Here is a 24,302-nt window from a genome sequence, read left to right on the forward strand (position 1 = left end):
ACTGACTGATGGACAGCATTTGATTCATATGAGAAAGGATCAGCCCGATGAGACTGCTATGAGTGAGATTTTTTAAGTGCTCTGAGGAAGAGGAGATAATTTAGCTCAATGACCACTTGGGCTCTTGGAAAAATACAATCTATTAGAGCAAGTTATGAAGTTGCTGAATCTCTGAGGCCTTGGGATGTAATTTTGACCAATCTACAGTGGGGCTCGGTTATGCACGGTGCTCATCTGACCAACATCCCTGCTGAGCCAAAGGCCTGCAGGCTTCATGGACTGCAGACCATCCTCAATACTAACTTATCTGTCTTGTAAATGACCAGGCATTTGGAGCCACCGAGATCCAGACTTGTGCGCACCAAGGAGCAGCAGATGTTGTAAACCAAAACAAACAAAACAAAAATCCAAACACACTGCCATCAGGTGGATTCCAACTCATGGCCACCCTATGAGACAGAGAAGAACTGCTTCGTAGGGTTCCAAGATTGTCAATCTTTATGGGAGCAGACAACCTCATCTTTCTCCTGTGTATTTGAACCACTGATGTTGTGGTAAACCACACATCTCTTTGCTCACTGCACTACCAGAGCTCCATGTTGCAGACAGAGAGCTGGAATGGAGGGATATTCAATGCTCCTTGCAAGCTGGGCTGTCAGAGGAAAGGCTGACCTTCAACTCAGCTGGACTTCCTTACTAAAATGGCTTAGTCACTGTCGTTTGGGGACTAAGAGGAACAGGAGCAAGGTCTGTGGGGAGGAAACTGTTTTGCATCCTTTCTATCTGGTTTTCTTCTGCTCTTGTGGGCTGGATTTGGGTTGTAGAAGGTTGGGATCGCCAAAGGAGCTCACATGCCTTGGAAAGAGTTTTACCTGCTGCACAAACCCACATAACTCTTACCTGTCACCTGCAATCACAGACACCTGGAAAGTAAAACTGAAGGACACATAGGATCTCAGGCAAGTTCACAAGTTCTCCCAAATTCCCTGAGAATGCTGATCATAACAACCATTGGAAAACCCTTGGCATTTAGTCAATTCCAATTCATAGCAGTCTCGTGCGTATGAAGAGTAGAATGGCTTCATAGAATGTTCTTGATTGAAACCTTTATAGAATCAGATGGCCAAACCTATCTTCTGTGGTGTCATTGGATGAGTTCAAATCACCAACCTTTAGATCAGCAGGCAATTGCAAACTATTTGTGCCTCTCAGGCACCTAGCATCACTGAAGGCGCTTTTAAATCTACAGCCTCCCAAGTCCACTCTGAGAGATTCAAATTCGTTGGACCTGACAGGGAAACTAACAGTGTGTTTTTACAAGAGGATTTATTATTTGGGAGGTGTGAAAACCACTAAAGGCCACTCAGCTAAAACACACAAAAATGAGGGAGAGAAAAATTAACATGAGTCTCCTTCAGGTTGGGAAGGAGGAAACTATTATTATTGTATGCCATTGAGTTGATTTCCAACATGTACAGCTCCCACGTGACTAACCAGAGCTGCTCCACAGGGTTTCTAGGCCGTAATCTTTACAAGGCCAGATTGCCAGATCTTTTCTCCTGTGGGTGGGATTCAAACAGCCCTTGTGCCACAAGGGCTCCTTAGGAGGAGATGCCAAGTGATAATAATTGCTCCTATTTCTTAAAAGAGGGAGGTCATTGTATGGCCTTTGGGGCCGAGGCAACCAAGGTTTAAAACCCAGCTTCACTGTGTGACTTTGGAAAGTTACTAAACATCTATAAACCTCAGTTTCCTCATCCATGAAACAGGAAAAAATAATTCTTACCTAGTGGGGTGAGTGTGAGTCAAAAGTCATCTTGAAGGCACCTAACAACAATCACCATGAAGGTTATGTAGGAATTGAATGATGTGTGCCATTTGTTGTTGTTAAGTGCCGTTGAGTCAGTTCCGATTCATAGCGACCCTGTATAGGGTTTCCAAGGCTTTAAATTTTCAAGGGAGCAGAAAGTCTTATTTTTCGCCCGTGGAGCAAATGGCAGGCTGAAACTACGGACTTTGTGGTTCAAAGTGCAGTGCTTATAGAATGGAGCCACCACACTCCCCGCTGCATACCACAGACAAATCTATAAAGAGAACAATACTAGTGAGGCACACACTCCTTACAACTAACAAACATTTGAGATCCAATAAACACTATTTGCTCAAGGACAAAGTTCAGAAGACAGAGAGGGGTAGAGAAGAAGGAGGAATGGAAACAGGAAACACCAGGGAGGGAATGGGATAAGGGGTGTTACATTGTGGAGATGGGAATCAATGAGCTGGAACAAAATGTGTCTGTAGTGTTGAATGGAAAACTGATTTACTCCATAAACCTTCACCCAATTCACAATAAAAGCTTTCAAAATTTTATAATTAAGTGGTGTAACAGAGGTAAGGAGTCCTGGTGTGACGCTGTGGATTAATGTGCTGGATTGCAAAGTCGTTTGAACGGCAAGGTCGGCAGTTCAAGCTTACCAGCTGCTCCTCAGAAACCCTACGCAGGGTAGCTAAGGGTCAGAACCAACTGGACAGCTCTTAACAACAGCAGCAACAATAGAGGCAAAGTGCTTAGCACATGTCTGACACATATTCACCACTCAATAAAGAAATCAAAAGTAAAACATTGTATCACTATAGTATGTGTTTTATGAGATTTGTAATTCTTTCATTGCTATTCTTAGGTGAGAAAGGCATAGCTTGTTTCATAATCACTCTCTGTCTCCATCTTCCTGTCTCTCTCTCACTCCTCCTTCTCCCCTTGTGATCAATTGGACATGTTTATGAGAAGGATGGCTGAAACTAATGTGGCCATGGGGCCCTACAAAACAGTGTCAATCAGGCTTGTCACTTTCCTCTTATTTATTAGGATACACAAACTGCCCCAAGAACAAGTGTCAGTAACCTGGCCGTTTCAAAAGCCAACAGTCAGAGCTGAAAGCCCTTAGATCTTATCTGGTCTTGCCCAGTGGACCGATAGGGAGAGAAGAGGATCCCCACACTAATTTATGGTAGTGAGTAGTGGCCAAGATAGGACCACCATGCAGGGTCCCCAACTCTTGGTCTAGCTCTTTGTCCTGGCACCTCTGGTGCCTTGACTTGCTCTTGGGCCATGCTCGCCTCCTCAACACTGAGCCTGCTCCGTGGGCTAGAATGCTTGCTGGCTGGTAATCAACTTTACACAACAGGGACATTTGTTGATGCTACTTGCAAACTGTTGCAGTCTATATAGATTAAGCCACTGCCGCCAACTCCATGAAAGTAAATGAGCCTTTCCAAAGGTTGCTGAAATAAATTTAAATGACAGCACCGAAGGACTTGGAGACTGGGGCTGAGTGAGTGTTTCTCCACAGAAAATCAATAAGGAAAGCTATCAATCCGAGGGCCTTTGTGCCATGATCTCATTCCTCTCTATCTCCAGATCATTCATCTAGAATGTTCTGACCCCACAGGATCCCTGAGTGGGCCTGTGATTACAAGGACAATAGTCAAAAACCATGACAGCCTCTGGCAGTCACTAAACACTTGCCTTTTGGGAGACACAACTCAATGCTTTACCTCCATTTACTTACTAGATCGTGCTTTACACTTGGTGTCCTGGTGTGGTGCTGTAGGATAAGCACTGGACTGCTATCCACAAGATCCATGGTAAAAATCGCGCCTCAGAAACCCTATACAGGGTCACTATTGGTCAGAACTGACTGGACAGCACTTAACAACAACAACAGCAATAAATTATCCCTAGGAACCCACCTAGCAGCACCAGGAAACAAGTTCTGGCAATCTACTGCTATAAAGACAACAGCCAAGAAAACCCCATGGGTCAGTCGTACTCTGTAACACATGGGTCGCCGTGAGTCAGAATTGAATCGATGGTCATTGGTTTCGTTTGTTAGGGATCTGGCTCTATATTACAGCTGAGGGAAATGAAGTTCCAAGAGGTGAAGCCAGTAGCCAGCCAGTAACTGGCAGAACTAGGTCTCAAATTAAGTGAACAAAGCACATTCCTGCTATGGTTTTGCCAGTCAGTTGCCTGGGTCAAGCTCTTATTTTAAATTATGAAATGGTTTTGACTTTGAAGGTAAAAATAAATTTTAGGGCAGTGGGCGTGGTAATGAGTAATTACTGCTTAGTGCATATAGGGGTGATGGGAAAGTTCTGAGATTTAAAAGTAGTGGTGGCTGCCCAGCATTGGGAATATACTTAATGTTACTGAGTTGTATACTTTGTAAGGAAAAAAAGGTATATTTTATGTTATTTGTATTATACTACTAGTCCTGGTGTGGTACTATAGGATAAGCACTAGACCACAAGGAAGGTTTAACTGCAAGGTCAGTGGTTCAAACTCACCAGCCACTCCTCGGAAACCAACTCAACAGCCCTTAAGAACAACAAAAATAAAATAATGTAGTATAAGCGCTGTACTGCTAACTGCACAGTTAATGATTCAAACCCACCAACCACTCCTTGGAAATGAACAAACAATAAAAATAATGATAATGGTTATAAATCACCAGACATTAGAAACACCAAGACCTGGCTCCCACCTCTCTACCTTTCCAGCTTTATCTCTAATCTCCTACACCTGTGTTCTCCACCCCTGGCAATTCTTTTTATGCACCTACCTCAGCCATATCTCCACTTTACCTCTGTCTCACCGTTCTGGACCCCAACGTATTCTGTGTCTCCCACAAAGTCTCTTTTATATGAATGAGTCAAAGGAGGGTCTAGCCCTGAACCAGGGCACACAGCTAAGAACAAGAGTCTGCTAGTTTTCAGCCCTGTGCCAGTCCTGTCAGTCAGATGCCCTTGTGCAGTGAACAACCTGCCCAACCGCACATGGCAAGCATGCCCTGCAGACTGGGCTAGGAGCATCTTTTCTCGGTGCTGCTGGTATGTATGCAAAGGGCCTCTCTTACCAAGCATTTATCACATTAAATAGAATGAGTTCTGCTTTTCTGTCCCTCTTTCCAATGTACTTACAACTAGGCCATGAGACTCATAGAGCTTTTGATTTCTATTTGATGTGATAAATGCTTAGGAAGAGAAAGAAAGGAGGAAGAGAATGAGAAAAGAAAGGTAAGGAGGAGGAGAAAGGAAAATATGGCTTAGGGGTGCAGTGGGTTAAGTGTTGGACTGTGTGTTCCCCTTATAGACCCGTCTATTGTTTGGCTAAAAATTGAGCCATGGGGGTGAGCTCATTTCCAGACCTGAAGGGTGACAAAGGGTAATCGGAAAGTCAGCGATTCGAACCCACCAGCCACTCTATGGGAGAAAGATGAAGCTGTCTGCTCCCATGAAGACTGGCAGCCTCAGAAACCCTGAGGAGCTATTCTGCTCGGTCCTATGGGGTGGGGTTGCTATGAGCTAGAATCAACTCAGTGGCAGTGAGTTTGGTTTGGGTTTTGGGCCCAACCCCTAGGAGGCCCCCCAGAGTCTGACATAGAGAGGGTTGAGGACTTGAGGCCCTGGCTCCTAAGCTGACTGGTCTGTCTTCTCTTCCTCAGATGCTCACCCTGAGGGAGATGCTGCTTCTTCGGGTACTTATGCTCCACCCTCAAGAGCCCTGGGGAGCAGTAGTCTGAGCAGCAACCCTGAAGAGAAAGTGACCACAGCTGAGGACGGGCTGTCAGAACTGGAGTCACCAGGGACAGCCCCTCCTGTACCTCCAGACACCCAGGCCCTGTCCACGCTGCCCCCAGAGCAGGTGGGCGCCAAGCATACCTTGGCCACCAGGAGGAAGCCGCCTTCTCTCAAGCAGGTGAACACAGCCAGAAAGCAGCTGAGACCAAAGGTGACCCCCACAGCAGCTCTCCTGAGACCCATGTCCCAGCCGGCATCCACAGAGAAGCCCCATTCCCCGGGGGACCCGGACCTGTTCCCCTCCACAGAGACACGCCGGCCTGCATCAGAGACACCCCTCTGGCTGGACCGGAAGGAAGATAGTATCCCCACGACACCTACCCCACTGCAGATATCCCCATTCACATCGCAGTCCTACGTGGCCCACACGCTCCCCCACGGGGATTCATTGGGGCCGGAGGAAGGCCAGGAGGCCCCTCCAGAGGAGGCCAGTCCCATGACGCTGGTGGACAAAGGAGGTGAGAATGAGCTGACCGGCTCAGCCTCTGAGGAGAACCAGGAGACCACAACGTCCACCATCATCACCACGGTCATCACCACAGAGCAGGCCCCAGGTGAGTAGCCCTCTGCCTCGTTCCCCTCAGCAGCAGTGCAACCAGTGCGTGCAGGACACCATGGGGGTAATTCTAGGGTAATTCCAGTCTCCACACATACTCATTTCCTAGGGCGGTCATAACAAAACCAAGAAGCCAAACCTATCACTGTCCAGTCAACTCTGGTGCATGGCAACAGGGTGGAACTCAGTTCCAGAAGGTTTTCTTCACTGTAGCCTTCAGAGAAGCAGACCACCAGATATTTCTTCTGTGATGCCTCAGGGTGGATTCAAACCACCAGCCTTTAGGAGAACAGGCAAGCACAAATTGGGCTGCCCAAGGCCCTGAAAACCCTTAGTGACTTAAAACCAAAAACCAATTGCCCATCAAATCACACTTACAGCAGAGGGCTGTTCTACTTTGACATACGTAGGGCTACTGTGCCAAGAGGATTAACAAGAGAAATGTATTGTCTCCAAGTTCTAAAAGCTAAATGTCCAAAACTGAGGGGTCAGCAGGACTCCATTCTCTCTGAAACTTGCAGGGAAGAACACTTCCTGGTCTCTTTTATATTCTGGTGTTTGCTAATCACCCTTGGCGTTACTTGACTTGTAGATGCATCACTCCAATCTCCACATTCATTTCCACAAGGCCAATTCCCCTATGAGTCTGTGTTTCTGTGTGTCTTCTCCTCTTCTTATTAAGACACCAGGCAGATGACATTAGGACCCACCCTATTACCATATGACTTATGTTAACTAATTACATCTGCAAACATGCTGCTTCCAAATAAGTTTGCTTTCAAAAGTATGTGAGGTTAGAGCTTGAGCATGTCTTGGGGGTTGGAAAGAAACACAAGTTGTCACATAATATTGTCACATGAGAGAATTGACCCAGTGAGTTTGACACTGTGAGATCAGTGTTAATATCCCCATTTTAAAGAGGAGGCAACAGAGACCCTGAACATAAAGCAAACTGCCCAAAGCCACACAGCTAGGAGCAAGATTGAAAACCATTTCATCTTGGAACCAGAATTTTTTAAACAAAGGGCTTTCATTTAAAAAAAAAAAAAAAAAAAAAAAAAAAAAAGCAAGAAAGAAAGAAAAGAAAAATTTTTTTTCATATTGTGAATTGGGTGAAGGTTTACAAGCAGATCCCTTCACCATTCACCAATTCAGACACTTTGTTTCATATCATTGATGCCATCCCCACAATGTAACATGACTTGTCTCCCTCCCCCACCCCCCACCTCCACCCCCCCATCCTCTGCTGTGTTTCCTGTGTCCATTCTTCCTTCTTTCCTAACCCTTCTGAACTTTGTCCTTGGGTCACTTGTTACTGTTGTTGTCATCAAGTCAGTTCCCACTCTTAGCTACCCTAGGCACAACAGAAAGAAACTGCCCGGTCATTTGCCACCCTCACAATTGTTATTACACATGAGTCTGTTGCTGCTGCCACTGTGCCAATCCATCTCATTGGGGGTCTTCCTCTTTTTTTGCTGACCCTACACTTTACTAAGCATGATGTCTTTCTCCAGGGACTAGTCCCTCCCTATAGTATGTCCAAAGAATGACACAAAGTCTCGACATCCTGGCTTCTAAGGAGCATTCTGGCTGACTTCTTCCAACACTAATTTGTTTGTTCTTCTAGCGGTCCAGGGTACTTTTAATATTCTCCTCCAAGACCATGACTTAAATGCATGAATTCTTCTATGTTCTTCCTTATTCCTTGTTCAACTTTCAAATGCATATGAAGCGATTGAAAATACCATGGCTTAAGTCAGGCTTAGTCTTCAGACTGACAACTTTGATGTTTAGCACTTTAAAGAGGTCTTGTGCAACATATATGCCTAATGCAATTCTTTGTTTGATTTCTTGAAGCTGCTTCCATGAGTGTCGATGGTGGCTCCAAGCAAAATGAAATCTTTAGCAACTTCAATCTCTTCTCCATTTATAATGTTATTTATTAGTTCAGTTGTGACAATATGTTCATTAGGTACAAGCCATACTGAAGGCTGTGGTCTTTGATCTTCATCAGTAAGTATTTTAAGCCTTCTTCACTTTCAGCAAGCAAGGTTGCATCGTCTTCATATCACAGGTGTTAATGAGTCTTCCTCCAATCTTGATACTACGTTCTTCTTCAGATTATTTGCGCATCACACAAATTGGATAAGTATGGTGAAAGAATACAACTGGCCCGCACTTTTCCTGATTTTAAACTACTCAATGTCTCCTTATTCTGTTCAAACAACTGCCTCATGGTTTATGTGCAGATTCCTCATGAGCACAATCAAGTATTCTGAAACACCCATTCTTCTCACTGTTATCTATAGTTTTTCACGGTCCACACAGCCAAAAGCCTTTGTATAGTCAATAAAACATAAATAAACATCCTTCTGGAATTCTCTGCTTTGAGCCAAGATCCATCTGACATCAGCAATGATGTCATATCCTTTGTTCCACATCCTCGTCTAAATCCAGCTTGGACCTCTGGCAGTTCCCTGTCAATGTACTGGTGCAGCCATGTTTAAATTATCTTTAGCAAAATTTTACTTGCAAGTCATATTAATGGTATTGTTCAATGATTTCCTTATTCTATTAGGTCACACACTTTCGAATGGGAACAAATATGGATCTCTTCCAATTGGTTGGACAAATAGCTGTCTTCCAAATTTCTTTTTTCTTTTTTTTTTTTTTTTGTATGCTAACATACTGTTTGGGTTTGTTTTTTTTCTTTCTGTAAGTTTTTATTGTGGATTGAGTGAAAGTTTGCAGGGCAGATCATCAGTTTTACATTCAACAAATCATACAACTTGTTTCATCACAACGATTACAGTCCCTTCCATGTATCATCAATTAACAGTATTTCTCTATATTCACTTTGACTCTTTAAAAAAAAACAAAAAAACACTCAGGCATACATAATAATTTTCTCCTCTAAAGGACACATTCTGCAAGTCTGCCTCATGGCCACCATCTCGTAGTCCCTCTCTTTCTATGAATCTAGAGTCCGCAGCCACTCCCTCTCTCCATGTCCCCGTCTTTGCTTCCATCTCTGGTGTGACTGCTTCTCTGCATAAGGTCCCGCATTCCGCTTGGGCTCTTCTCCCTTGATGGTCCTAGGATCCTCTGTTTCTGGACTGTAACATTAACTGCTCCCCCATTTTTGTTACAAAACTTCTACCTTTACAATTGTGACAGCCGCAATTAGTCGTGATAACAGTTACTCACTATTGAATCATAAGAATCTTATCCCCATCTCTTTTATTTATTATTTTTTTAAGTTTTCTTGTGAATTATGTGATAGTTTACATGGGAGAACATTAGTTTTACATTCATTCTATCATATATTGTTTCATTGCCATGGTTACAGTCCCCTCCATGCATCACCAATCAACAAAAGGGTACATCCTACAAGCCTGCTCCCCCAGCCCCACCCCAGTCATCAGACACAGGCCCTCTCTCTCCCTGGGTCCTGAGTCCCCAGCTGCTCCATCTTTCCACATCATCTCTGCCTCCATCTCTGGGAGCTCTGCTTCTCTGGGTAGGGTCCTGCTCTCCGTTCTTCTCCCTTGATGGTCCCAGGGACCTCCGCTCCTAGTCTGCAAAGTTAATCACTCCCCTCCTTGCCACAAAATGTCTATTTTTACATTTACAACCTTCACAATCAGTCCTGGTAACAATTATTCGCCCTTGTATCACAAGAGACCTATCCGCATTTCCTTTCATCAGTCCCGCCTAGACAGATTGGATACTACTCAGTGGCGATTCTACCTTCCTTCACGCCCTCTGGATCTAGGTACCCTCTTGAAAGCTTGTAAGCCAGTCACTTTTTGCCTTTGTAGCCCCCCCATTTTGGGTAGCCAATGTCCAAGTTGCCCATCCCTGTCTACTCTGTATGGAGGGGGTGGGAGTGATCTTTGCTTTAAAGATTTTTTCCCTCTTTGATTTGCTGCATCCCCATCTCTTTTAACCAGACCTATCTAGACAAGATGACAACTATTCAGTGAGGACTCCTTCTTCCCCCATACTCCCTCTTGAAATCATCTAAGCCAGTTACTTTGTGCCTTTATCTCCCCCTCATTTTAGGTATCCAATGTCTAAGTTGCCTGTCCCTCTACATCCTGTGTACAGAGGGGATAGCATTGATACTTGATGTGAAGACTCCCCTCTCTGTTGGTATTTAGAGTTCCTATCTCCATGAGTATAGGTCAAGTTCATCAAATTGTAGCAATTTACCCTTGTTTCCTTTATCAGAAGTTGTTGTTGTTTTGTAATCTTCCTCTAGTCGAGTTCTGATTATCAAGCCATTCAAGGCTAGGTCAAATGAGTTACTATCTGCAAATTTGGGTGTTTTTGTGCCTCTCCCGTCACTTCATATCAGCTGGATGTTTCACTCTCAGCTCTAGTCCTCTGGCTATTTCCTTGTCCATGGGCTCAGGTGTCCCCAGGTCTCACTACACATTGGACCAGCAGCACTTCCTCTTCTCTGTCTCATCTCTAGGTCAATGGGAGTCAATGAACCATGGTTGAACTCAGCCCATTTCTTCATTGCTGCCTTTCCCCCTCTTCCACTCACCAGTAGACCAACGTGCTCACCAGCAAGCTTACATGCCTGCTCATGTGTTCCCTTTGAGTTTCAGTCTTAGAGGGGGGTTTGTCCTGAAGGAACTTGATTGTTTGCCTTGATGGCTTCTCAGCGAACACCGTGCTTATTCTTGCAGTAGCCAGTCATACTGTCATTTTTGTTTTGGGTTTTTCCTGATGTTCTTTCTTTGAAGATGCATCTTCTGTTGCTCTAGCTGTTCTAGGCTGGACTGCTAATCCTTTCTAGGGGGGAAATGTCCCATCTCAGAAGGTTCTGGATAGGACTCAGGATTCCACCTAAGGTCCTGTACTCTGTGAAAGCTCCACAAGAGGCCTGTTTCACTGGGCAAGTTGTAGAACCCCTTTTGGGTATTCCAGTCAGTTAAAGACTGAAGACAGGCTTGCAAGTTTTCTGTAATCATGTTTCCCAACATTCCTTTCTATCCCACACAAGTGTCTATTTTACAACGGTAAGCAAAGGAAAACAATATTCATAAGACAGTCAGGCATCTTAGTATTATTTTCCCTCTTCAATCTATACCTAGATCCCTGTATCCCAGAGCCCTGTTGTTCCAAAGTTGAGCATGCATCACTATTCACTTCTGTCCCACTAGGTCATGCAAACCTGTCTCAGTGTTCCCCTATCTACCTTGTTCTTCCACCTCCTTGCCCTTCTTGTATTTCCCTACCCAACACCCGAACTATGACATGTCTGCCTTTACCCTGTGCTCTACCATTGCCTCCCTCCACCTCCCCCGAAGCTTCCCATCCCAACCCCACTGTTATGGTTACCTTATATTCCTTTAACTTTTCCCTCCATTTAAGACAGTCTGTTTTATCCTGTAATTTACTTGACCTTCCCACCACCTAGATTTCTGTTCCTCTGGGTTTACCTTATTTTACAATGTAATTGTTTTTATCATAGACTGACCTCCCAGATCATCTGAATTTTTTCTTTTAGTTTTATTCTGTTCTCTACTCTTCCATCTGTCAATTGACTTCCAGGTGATGCTGCCATGTACGTCATCCTTTAGTTGTTGTCTGTTCTTATTGGTTCTCTGCCCACAGAACTCCCTTTATGATGTTTTTCATTGCAGGGTTGGCTTTGGCAAAAATCCCTTAGCGCCTGTTTATCCTGGAATGTTTTGATTACACCATCGTATTTGATTGACAGCTTTACTAGGTAGAGGATTCTTGGTCAGCAGTTTTTTTGCTTTCAGGGTTTTATATATGTCTCCCCATTGCCTTCTTGCCTGCATGGTTTCTACTGAGAGATCCAAGCTTAGTCTGATTTTCTTGTCTTTGTATGTTACACTTCTCTTTTCCCTAGCTGCCTTCAGGATTCTGTCCTTATCTTTGATTTTGTAGAGCTTGATTATTATATGTCTTGGTGTTTTTTTTTTTTTAGTGTCTATCCTTTCTAGAGTTCATTGAGCTTCTTGGATGCTAATCTTTTCATTTTTCAGGATGTTAGGGAAATTTTCTTCCAGAAGTTCTTCAACTATTTCTTCTGTGGACTTGTGTGATTCTTTTTTCTGGAATGCTGATAATTCTTAAGTTATTCCTCTTCATGTTGTCCAACATGAATCTTAGACCTTCTTCAGATTTTTCTTATCCTTTTTTCTGTTTGTTCTTCTATGTTAGTGGTATTGAGAGATTTATCTTCTAGCTCACTAGTTCTGGCTTCCATCTCTTCAATTCTACTCCTTTGCCCTTTCAGTGTATTGTCCGTTTCTGATATTCTGTTTATTAATCATTTGGATCTCTTTCTGTAGGTTTTGGAATTGTTTCCAATGCTGTATCCATCTTATTTAATTGTTCCTGTAAGCGCTTTCCTGACTTCTTCCTTATTTTTCTCAACTCCATTGTAAAGTGTTTTGAAACACTTTATAACCTTTTTATGAATTCATTCTCTGGTATTTCTAAAACCTGCCCTCCTTTGAGTATGGCGTGTAGGTCTGCCTCCAGCTCATTTGTCTCAGTCACTTTATCTTGTTTCTGGATATGTGCTGATATGGTCATCTGCTTCTGTTTTATGGCCATATTCAGTGGTTAGCTGTGGCCTTAAAACTTAGATGAGTGTGTGTTTTGTTATTTTTTATGTTTTTTTATTGCCTCCAGATAGATGTGATCAGGAGATGGGCTTCCCTTTTTACTCTTCTTCCTTTATCTCCATGGCTCTGTCAGTTGTCCGTGGCTGCTCTGATCCTTTCCCGGTTCAGTTTTGCCTAAGACAGCTGCTTAGGGAGCAGCTGAGTACCTTGGATTAGAAAGCACTGGATTTCTTGCTTCTGCTACAAATTCCACTGGCTATAAGCCTTCCAACTTTCTAAAAATTCCTTTATAAGTAGTTCACAGTTCTGGGACCATCCTCTCAGCCTGCTTGGTCCAGTATCCTGTGTTGTTGCTGACGGATCTCCTCACTCAGCTTCCACCCAATCCACCATCTTGTTTGTTCTCTCTGTCTTCCAAATTTCTTGGCCTAGATGAGTGAGTACCTCCAGTGCAGCATCAGTTTGTTCTATTCCATCAATTCCTGGATACTTGGTTTTTGCCATTTCCTTCAGTGCAGCATGTACCTCTTCCTTTAGTACTATCGGTTCTTGATCAAATGGTAACTCTTACAATGGCTGAATATTTACCATTTCTTTTTGGTACAATGACTCTGTGTATTCCTTCCATCTTTTTTTGATGCTTTCTGTATCATTCAATATTTTGCCCATGGAATCCTTCAATACTGCAAATTGAAGCTTTAACATGTTCATGTTCTTCCCTTTTAGTTTTCTGACTCCAGGTCTTTGCACATTTCATTATAATATTTGACTTAGCCTTCTCAAGATACTCTTTGAAATGTTCTGTTCAGCTATTTTATTCATCATTTCTTCCATTCACTTTAGCATCTCTACACTGAAAGCGATTTTCAGAGTCTCTTCTGACATCCATTTTGGTTTTTTCTGCCTTTTTAATGACCTTTTGCTGTCCTCGTGTATGCTGTTTTTGATGTCATCTCACAACTCTTCTGTTCTTTGATTATTATTGTCTAATGCATCAAATCCATCCTTGAGACGGTTTCTAAATTCTGGTGTGATATGTTCAAGGTCATATTTTGACTCTTGTGAATTTGTTTTAATTTTTTTCTATTTAAGCCTGAACTTGCATATGAGCAGTTGATAGTCTTTTCCAGTCTGCCACTGGCCTTGTTGTGACTGATGATATTGTGTTTTTCCACCGTGTCTTTCCACAGATATAGTCAATTTGATTTCTGTGTATTCCATCTGGTGAGGTCCATGTGTATAGTTGTCTGTTGTTTTAAAAACGTATTTGCAATGAATCAGTCATTTGTTGTTGTTTAAGAGCCTTGGAGTCGATTCCAAATCATAGTAATCCTGTATAGGGTTTCCAAGGAATGGCTGGTGAATTTGAACCACCGACCTTTCAGTCCAATGCATTATCCAACAGCACCAAACCAGGACTCTGAATAAGTCATTGTTGTTGTTGTTGTTGTTAGGTGCCGTGGAGTCAGTTATGACTCAGTGACCCAGTATAGGGTTTCTGAGGCTGTAAATCTTTACAGGAGCAGAAAGCCTCCTCTTTCTCCTGTGGAACTGCTGGTAGTTTTGAACTGTTGACCTTGAGATTAGCAGCCCCAGTGGTAATCACTATGTTACCAGAGCTCCTTAAATAAGTTGTCTTGCAAAAATTTATCATGCTATCTCCAACATCATTTCTATCACCAAGGTCCTCTTTGTTTTCAACCTTTGCATTCCAATCACCAGTAATTATCAGTACATCTTGATTGCATGTTTGATCAATATCAGACTGAAGAAGTTAGTAGACTTTTTCAATTTCATCATCACTGGCTTTAGTGGTTGGTCTGTAAATTTGAATATTGGTATTAACTGGTATTCCTTGTAGGCATACAGATATTATCCTATCACAGACAGCACTATACTTCAAGATAAATCTTGAAATGTATGATGAATTCAACACCATTTTCCTTGAGTTTGTCATTCCTAACATATTATTGTCCATATTATTGTCTGATTCAGAATGGCCAATACTAACCCATTTCAGCTCACTAATGCCTAGGATATTGATCTTTATGCCTTCCATTTCATTTTTGGCAACTTCTAGTTTTCCCAGTTTCATACTTTGTACATTCCATGTTCCAATTATTAATGGGTGTTTGTAGCTGTTCCTCCTCATTTGGAGCTATGCTCCATCTGCAACTGAAAGTCCCAAAAGTTTTGCTCCATTCTCATTGTCAAGGTCAACTTTGCATTGAGGCAGCATCTCTTCCTCAGTCGTATTTTGTGTACCTTCCAACCTGAAGGGCTCATCTTCGGGCATTATATCTGACAGTGTTCCACTGCTATTCACAAGGTTTCCAGTGGGTAAATATTCAGAAATAGTCAGACTCTCCTTCTTCCTAGTCTGTCTTTGTCTGGAAGCTCTGCTGAAACCTGACCACCATGGGTGGCCCTGCTGATGTTTAAGATACCTGTGGCATCGCTTCCAGAATCACAGCAATATCCAAGCCATCACAGTATGATAAAATGACAGGCAAATGGTGGTGGTTGTTTGTGTGTGTGCCTGCATGTTGTTTATGTTGTTGTTGTTATGTGCTGTGGAGTCGGTTCCAACTCATAGTGACCCTGTACAGGGTGTCTTAGGCTATAAATCTGTACAGGAGCAGAAAGCCTCATCTTTCTCCTACAGAACAGCTGGTGGTTTCGGTGCTTTCTAATCCGTTCTTATGCATAGCAACTCCATGTGACAGGGTAGAACTGCCTCCAATGGGGCTTTCGTGGCTGTAATTTTGACAGAAGAAGATCACCAGGCTGTTTTCCTGCTCTGGGTAACTTTGAATCGCCAACCTTAAACTTCGGTTTACTTGTCTCTAAAATGGGAATGAAGCACCTGCCCCTATGGGAATGAAACGTGTCCTCCAGTGTCTAGGTTAGCATGCTGCCTGGCACCATGTAGGAAGTAGTCCTCCCACGCCCACAGCTGTGGTTTGTGTCATCACATTGATTCTGGAGGACAGGAGCATGAACAACAGTGGGAGGGTGGAGACGGGGGAATGAAGGTGTCCCCGGAGAGTGCGTTCCAGTCCATGCCACCTGGGACCTTACTCTGAGCTCCACAGTGCCCTAACAAAAATGCCACCCTCCCTCCAGCTCTCTGCAGCGTGAGCTTCTCAGACCCCGAGGGGTACATCGACTCCAACGACTACCCACCGCTGCCCCTAAACAGCTTCCTGGAGTGCACGTACAACGTGACTGTCTACACTGGCTACGGGGTGGAGCTGCAGGTAAACCCAGAAGGATGTCCGTGGTGCTAGCAGGTGGTCCCTAGACAATTGTCTGAGTGAGGCACGCTTTCAGCATTCCAACCCTTCTCAATCTACGTATGTTCTGCTGAGTCCCCAGTGAAGTAACTTAGAGCACAAGGAGAGGCTATGCTGATCATCTGTGAGGTGCTACACACAGAACAACATTACCCTGAAGCCCCACTTATGCACACAGACACGTATTACATGGGCACACACACTGATGCATATACACAGCAACAGACACACTCATTGACACAGAGGAGCACACAGACATATGCAGGCACACATGCAGACAGGCACACACATAGACACAAAGACGCACAGGCAAACACAGGCATAGACACGCAGGTACACACATAGACACACACAAACTCTCAGAAGTCCCACCAGCTTCATTTGATCATTGTCTGCCTGTGAGTGAAGAATAAGCAAGCAGAGCACTGAGGGGCTTGATTTCTAGAATCAAATGTCCAGGTATTAAGTCTCAACCCTGCCAGTTAAAGTTGCATGACTTTGAGCCAGGGACCTCACCTCACTGAGCCTAAACTCCCCCATCAAGGAAATAGAGACACTAATGTGCCTGCTTCGAAAAGACTTGAGAGGAGTAAATACCGAAGTGTAGGCAGAGACCAGCAAAGAGAGAAAAAGAGGGTGGAGAGGAGGAAAAGCAAGAGAGATAGAGAGATGCCTATTAGCATTACCCTCCCCACAGTCACCTTAGTTCCAGGCCTCCCCCAGCTCACCACCCTGTTTCAGAAAGTCCTTTTTAATGTGGGCCAAGGAAACAGATTGAAGAGTGGAGCGTTGTCCCAGTCACTGTGGAGGAGAGGATGGAAGTTGATAGCCTCGGTGGTAGATTAGAGTTTGGATCTGTTTCTTTTTCTGATGGACCACAGAAAGCCATGGGAGTTTTTGAGCCAGTTGGTTGTATGGTCTCATCAGGAGTTTGGACCACAGCAGGAAGGTCCCAGAGCTTAGCACAGGAGTTGGAGTGCTCTGGTTCTGCAGCTTTATGAACCTGGCAGTGCCTCTCTCCTGAGGCCCACATGGAGGGATTGGGGCTCACAGATCACATTCCCCTTATAAATCCTCTGTCCCAGCTTGGTCACATTCTGTCACCCAGCCTTGGGGGAGACAAGAGGTGCCCACACATTCCCAGGGATCCATTGGGATGGGGCAGTTTCATTGTCTAGGCTGGTGGACAGGAGGATGTCAGAGGGCAGTGCCTGGGCTGGTTGAGGTGTACCACATTGACAACCTCAAGGTCCTTATCTCAAAAACAACTTCTGAGTTTCTCTCTGTCTGCCCCTACTTACCCCCAGGTGAAAAGTGTGAACCTGTCCGAGGGGGAGCTGCTTTCCATCCGGGGGGTGGATGGCCCCACCCTGACTGTTCTGGCCAACCACACACTCCTGGTGGAGGGCCAGGTCATCCGCAGTCCCACCAACACCATCTCCATCTACTTCCGGACCTTTCAGGAGGATGGCCTCAGCACCTTCCAACTGCACTACCAAGGTAGGGTCAGCCTGGCTCCTGAGATGCAGGTGCCCCCTCTCCATCTGCCCTGGGCACCAGGGGTTCCTAAACTTCTTGTGCCAGGAACCTCATCTGTTCCAAAACCTATGGAATCCCTTTTCAGAATTATTGTTGTTGTTAAGTGACATTGAGTCAATTTCAACTTGTAGCAACCCTGTACAGGGTTTCTGAGGAGTAGCTGGTGGGTTTGAACTGCCGACACTGTGGTTCACAGTCCAGTGCTGATCTTACAGCGTCACATCAGGAGTCCAAAATAGTGTGTTTAAAAGCATTTTCTAAAGGAAACCTGTGATATTTCAATATAGTTGTCAAAATATTCTTTTAATCTTTGATAAAGTATCTGCTTCTTTGTTAGCACATTAAATAACAATATCTAATCATTTCAGAGAAATGAGGAGCATGAAGAAACTATCAAGAAATCCATCATGAGACAACACTAGCTGTGATTTCTCTGGTGGTAAAGCCACGGGTTCTACCAATCTATATATTATGGTTCATTGACCACCTTTGTGGTTGAGAGGAGTTCTGGTAGCATAGTAGCTACGAGTCATGCTGCCAACCTCAAGGTCAGCAGTTAGAAACTACCAGCTATTCTGTGGGGAAAAGATGAGGCTTTCTACTTCCATAAAGATTTATAGCCTTGGAAAGCCTGTACAGGGTCACTATGAGTCAGAACCAACTCCACAGCGCATAGCCAGCCAATCAAACCAACCATGATCTAAAGAATCACCCCAGTTCTGATAGAGGTAAATGAACATAGCCACTTTCTCTCATCCCTGTTCGTGGGCCCCTGAAACCCCAAAATTACTGCAGTAGAGCTTTCACACCAGGTTCTTTCTCTCCTTCTTCCTTCCGCTGCAATTTTTCTTTCTCTTTTGTCTATTTCTAAGTCCTCTCTTACTTTCTGCTCATATTTCTCTTTTCTCTTCTCTTCCTTCCTTCCTTCTCTTCACCTTCTCTTTTTTTGGTATCTTTTATTTCTTCCTTTTCTCCCTTCCCATTCCCCCCACCTCATCTTCTCTTCCTCCTTATTACTTCACATCTTGTCTCCTTTTCCTTCCTCCCTTCTCTTAGCCACCCTGCCCCACCACCACCACCTCCATCTGCACCTGCTGCCAAAATAACTGAATGGAAAGTGACGTTATGAACCACACATCTGGATATGGGAGACCACCCCCACCCATATCACATTGACCAGATCTCAGGAAAAAAGCAACTCATTTCTAATATTTCCTTCTGAAGCAGATGTGTGAGAATACTCACTTCATCAGAACCTCTGTACTCTTTGTCATCTTTGTTCATTTAAAAAGGGGGCTGCATTTATTCCTCCCAATTACCCACTGAGGAGCCCTGGTGGTGCAGTGGGTTAAGCATTGGGCTGCTAACCACACAGTCGGCATCCCAAACCTACCAGTCACTCCTTAGAAGAAAGATGAGGCAATATGTTTCTATAAGGACTGAGAGCCTCAAAACCCTAGGGAGAAGTTCTGCTCTGCCCTAGAGGGCTGCTATGAGCCAGAATTGAGTGGGTAATGAAAACTTCACCGCCAATGAGTTGATTCTGACTATAGAAACCCTATAGGGTAGAGTAGAACTGCTCCCTAGGTTTCCCAAAGATGTAATCTTAATAGAAGCAGACTAGTACATCTTTCTGCCTTGAAATGACTGGTGGGTTCCAACTGTAGACCTTTTGGTTAGCAGTCTAAAGTTTAACCCACTGTGCTGCCAGGGGCCTTCCTCCCAATTAGTGCTAGGAAACAGGTATTCTATATTGCAGGGCCTCTTGGGTGGTACAAATGTACTCAGCAGCTCATCAAAAGGTTGGAGGTTCAAGTCCACCAAGAAGCACCTCAGAAGAAGGGCCTGTGGAACACAGTTCTAATCTAACCCACAGAGTCACTATGTGTCGGAACCAATTTAATAGCACTTAACAATAACAGCAGCAGCTATGGGACCGGTATTTTCTGGAGGCTCTTCTCTAACTTGTCTCATTCAGTCCTCTCACCACTCCTTTAGGGTTGTCTCTGTTAAGTGCCCTCAAGTCGGTTCAGACTCATAGTATATGGTTTCTGAGGAGCATCTGGTGGATTTGAACTGCCAGCCTTGTGGTTAGCAGTCCAGTGCTGATCTTTTGGAACCACGCTGGGAAAATGAGGAAAGTGGACTTGAGGGATGCTTTTCACTAAGCCACTTAGTGTCTTAGAGTGTCATGGATTGAACTGTGTCCTTACAAAATATGTGTCAATGTGGCTGGACCATGATTCTCAGTAGTTGGGCAGTTATGGACTCATGGTCCTTGCACTGAGAACCTCCTAGAGTCAAGAGCAGACCGATGCCAAGGCACATGGGGATCTCCAAGGCCAATAGATGCTGAAAGGAGACAAGGACCTACCCCCTGATTCAAGAGAGAGAGAACGCCTCCTCTAGGGCTGGCAACCTGAATTCAGACTCCATACCTCCTGAACTGTGCTAGAGTAAAGTTCCGTTGGTTGGAGCCATGTTCTGTTAAAGCAACACTAGATAAGAAAGACAGAATTTGGTACAGGGAGTGAGTGCTGGCCTAGCAGATACCTAAAATGTGGAACTGGTTTTGAAATAGGGTAATAGGTAAAAGTTAGAAGAGTTTCCAGGTATCTAATAGTTGAAGCCCTGGTGTTGCACTGTAGGATAAGCACTGGACTACACAAGATCAGTGGTTCAAACCCACCAGCCATTCCCCAGAAACCTTAACAACAACAGCAATCATAAAAGCATTGTGGCTCTGTAGCACACAACCTGGACTGCTAACCAAAAAGTTAGCGGTTCAAACTGACCAGCCACTCTGAGTAAAACAAATGCAGCATTCTGCTCCCGTAAAGATTTACAACCTCAGAAACCCTGTACAGGGTAGCTATGAGTAAGAATCTACTCAATGGCAGTGAATACTAAATGCCTAGATTACACTGGAGTCCTGGTGTGTTGCTATAGGCTTCTAATCACAGGGTCAGTGGTTCAAACCCATCAGTGCTCCTTGGAAGCCCTATACATGATCACCATGAGTTGGAACTGACTTGAAAACACTTCACACCAACAACAACAAGGTTACTTTGAAGAGACTGTTGGTGGATTTATGGTGTCAAAGGCACTTCTGGTGAAGGCTTAGAATGAAGTGAGAACTGTAACACCAGAATGCTGATGGAAAGGCAATGTCAGAGAAGCAGTGAAAGAAGGTGTGAGATAGTATAAGAGCCAACTCATGGATCAAGACAGTTGTGTGTGGGGGATACCTCCAGACACTTGCCAATGAAGTTAGACTTGCCAACCCAAGGAGTAAGAGAGCTAAGTGCCTTCAGGCTGAGGCTTACTGGCAGAATAGGGTGCCTCCAGACAATGGCAGAGCTAAAGAGCTTTGTAACACTTGCCTGAGCAGGGCAAAGGCCAAGAGGCCCACAAGGCTGAGGGTTAGAGCAGTCATGGAACCAGGAAGCAAAAGCTGAAGAGACAAGAAGCACAGGAAGCAAGGCTGCCTCAATCTCCAAAGGGTGGGGCTACAACCTTCTAGGTTTCAGAACCAGATCTTCACCAACTCTGTTTGGGAATTTTGGGTTGCTGTTCATGAGTGAGGCAGGATCCACTGCCCAAAGCTGATGGGTTTGACTGCCATGCCCAAGGGACAGAAGAACCAGCTGCCAGGGCTGTGGGATGGGGTTGCCAGTCAATTGGACTTCGAAGAGTGCAGTTGATCACAGCTGAGGTGGCAGAGTTGCCATCTAGTAAAACTGCAACCCAGGACTGAGGGACTACCACTCAGAATCCAAAAAGCCTGGCTAACACCCAATGTCTAGAAGGAAGGCCCAGTGACTATATGGTCTCACAGAACAGAGGATTGTTTTCAAGCCTTGAAAGATAATATAAATTGGTCTGCTGTTTTTTGCTTTCTTGGTGCCCATTACGCAGTCTTTCCCTTCAATGGAGCTTGTGCCTGCTGTACCACTGTACTTTGGAAGCAAATGAAGAGGAATTTTGACCCAGTATGTAATTTAGACTTGGAGTTGATTTATGATATTTACAATGAAGTGATCGGCTGAATGTGTTTTGCAGGTGGCGAGGACACGAATTATTGGGGGTCGAGGGATGGAATACCTTGAATTTGATTGTGCCCCTAAAACATATGTGTCAGTGTAGCTGGGTCATGATTCACAGTGGTTTAGCAGTTACGTAATGATGTAATCTGGCAGTAATGTGATAATAAAACGATCTCCCATGATATGATCTGGTGTGATCAGCCAATCAGTTGTAAGGGGGTTACAGTGGGATGCACCTCCCCTTATTCAGCATAACCCTGATCCCATGTAAAGGGAGTTAGCTGATAAGAGATAAAAGGAGAGTGAAGTAATCAGAGATTCAGGGCCTTCAGGAAAAAATAAAAAAGAAGAGCTGGAGTGGAGTGCATCCTTTGCACACAGGATCCCTGTGCTGAGAACCTCATAGACCCAAGGAAGACCAATGTCAAGGGACACCAGGTCCACAGATGGAGAAAGAAGACAAGAACATTTTCCATGAGCCAACAGAGAGAAAGAAAGTCTTTCCCTAGAGCTAACACCCTGAATTCAGACTTTTAGCCTCCTAAACTACGATAGAATAAATTTTTGTTAAAATGGTATTTGTGTTCTGGCAACACTAGATAGCTAGGAGACAGAGTTTCTAAGTGATAGAGCATGAATATATACTTATATTGGTCTCCCTTTAAAGTCCATACCCTCAATTTGTCCCAGGCCAGTTATTGTCATATTCTTGGGCATTACCTGAAAAGTTGGTTCTTCTAACTCTGGTCCAAGTTGCATTTGCAATAAATACAAAGATGTATTTGAAGATGTCTCTATTTGGGGAAAACTGCCTGACCCTCCCCTATACTTGAGGACAAACTTACTCTATGCCCACTTGGAGAGAGCCTCAGATAAGATTTGAAAACCAAGGCCAAGTCCATCACCATCAAGTACATACTGATTCATAGTGAGCTCATGTGACAAAGTAGAACTGTTTCATAGGGCTTTCTTGGCTGTAATATGAAGCAGATGCCAGGCCTTCCGACCAAGGCAACACTGAGTGGATTCAAACTGCCAATTTGTAGGTGAGTAGTTGAGTGCAAATCATGTGTTGCTGCCCAGGGACCTTTAAACAAAGTATGGAGACCTCATTTTTCACCTCCAAATTAGATGTCCCTGGTTAAGCAGGGTGAGGACTTTGTGGCCTCAAGGAAGTGCCAGCCAGACACTTTCAGCACCATCTGACCAATGAGAGTCACAAAAATATCCTCCCCTGGCATTTCAAAGTCCCCAGGGGTGTCATCTTTGCTCCTCAGCACAAATGGACTCTAGGATGTTCTTTGCTTCCCCTGCTGAGAGATGACTGTACTGTCTTTGCATTTCTTCCCAGCCTTCATGCTGAGCTGTAATTTTCCCCGACGACCTGACTATGGGGATGTGACCGTGATGGACCTGCACTCAGGTGGTGTGGCTCACTTCCACTGCCACCCAGGCTATGAGCTCCAGGGTGCCAAGATGCTGACATGCATCAATGCCTCCAAGCCCCACTGGAGCAGCCCAGAACCCATCTGCTCAGGTAAGTTCAAGCCACAGCCTGGCCCAATACGATGGGCAGACTAGGGAGACAGGGATGACCACACACATCCCAGGGCATCAAAACAGATGCAGCACAAAAGAAGAGACCTCCTCCCCACCCCCACCCCCAGTACAAATGACTGTTTCCATTTTAATTTTTCTTTCCATTGCAGTGAAATACACATAAAATTCACCACTCGTGACATTTTGTACAATCAGAAGGTTGTACAATCATCACCAATATCTAGTTCCAAAATATTTTCATCAGCCCAAAAGGAGACCCTGTACCTATTAAGTGGTCATGTCTCATTTCTCCTATCACCGTGGTACCTGCCAGTCACAAATCTGTTTCCTGTCTCAGTATTATATTTGCCTATTCTGGATGTTTCATATAAATACAATCTCATAATATGTGACCTTTTGTGTCTGGCTTCTCTCACTCAGCATAATGTTTCCAAGGTTCATCCACATTGCAGCATGTATCATACTTTACTTATTTGGTGATGGAATAGTATTCATTGCATGGATATAGAATCTTTTATTTATCTGCTGATGGACAATTGGGGTTGTGAATAGTGCTGCTATGAATATTTGAGTGTCAGATTTTATTTGAACTTCTGTTTTCAGTGATTGGTGGTATAGACTTAGGAATTTAATCGTTAGTTTTACTATACTCTACTGCTACAAAAACACTTCTTAAATGTACTAAAGGGAAAAAAAAGAAGCAAAGACGTCACTTTGAGTTTTAAGGCACACCTGACCCAAGCCAGGATATTTTCAATCATCTCATATGCATACAAAAGCTGGCAATGAAAAAGGAAGCCTGAGGAAGAATGGATGTATTTGAATGATGGTTCAGTAAAAGAAGATTGAATACACCATAGGCTGCCAGAAGAATGAACAAATCTGTCTTGGAAGAAATACAGCTAGAATGGTTCTTTGAAGCCAGGGTGGCAAGGCTTTATCTGATGTACTTTGGACATGTCATGAAGAGGGACCAATCCCTAGAGAGGCATATCACGCTTCATAAAGTAAAGGGTCAGCAAAAAGTAGAAAGACCCTCGAAAAGGTG

At 44.1% G+C, this 24,302-nt stretch overlaps 1 protein-coding gene across 1 annotated transcript in view; it reads left to right on the forward strand.

Annotated features, from left to right (window-relative positions):
- The first annotated feature begins 3,109 nt into the window (after positions 1–3,109).
- SEZ6L (seizure related 6 homolog (mouse)-like) overlaps positions 3,110–24,302 on the forward strand; it is a 114,914-nt gene continuing 93,721 nt past the window's right edge. Inside the window, exons 1-5 of the mRNA XM_006869294.1 lie at positions 3,110–3,164; positions 5,505–6,194; positions 15,940–16,073; positions 17,417–17,609; positions 23,046–23,231. Coding sequence (XP_006869356.1) covers positions 3,110–3,164; positions 5,505–6,194; positions 15,940–16,073; positions 17,417–17,609; positions 23,046–23,231 — 1,258 coding nt within the window. The remainder of the gene's footprint in view (positions 3,165–5,504; positions 6,195–15,939; positions 16,074–17,416; positions 17,610–23,045; positions 23,232–24,302) is intronic.

The sequence above is a fragment of the Chrysochloris asiatica genome, unplaced genomic scaffold, assembly GCF_000296735.1.
Source record: "Chrysochloris asiatica unplaced genomic scaffold, ChrAsi1.0 scaffold00128, whole genome shotgun sequence".
Lineage (NCBI taxonomy): Eukaryota > Metazoa > Chordata > Mammalia > Afrosoricida > Chrysochloridae > Chrysochloris > Chrysochloris asiatica.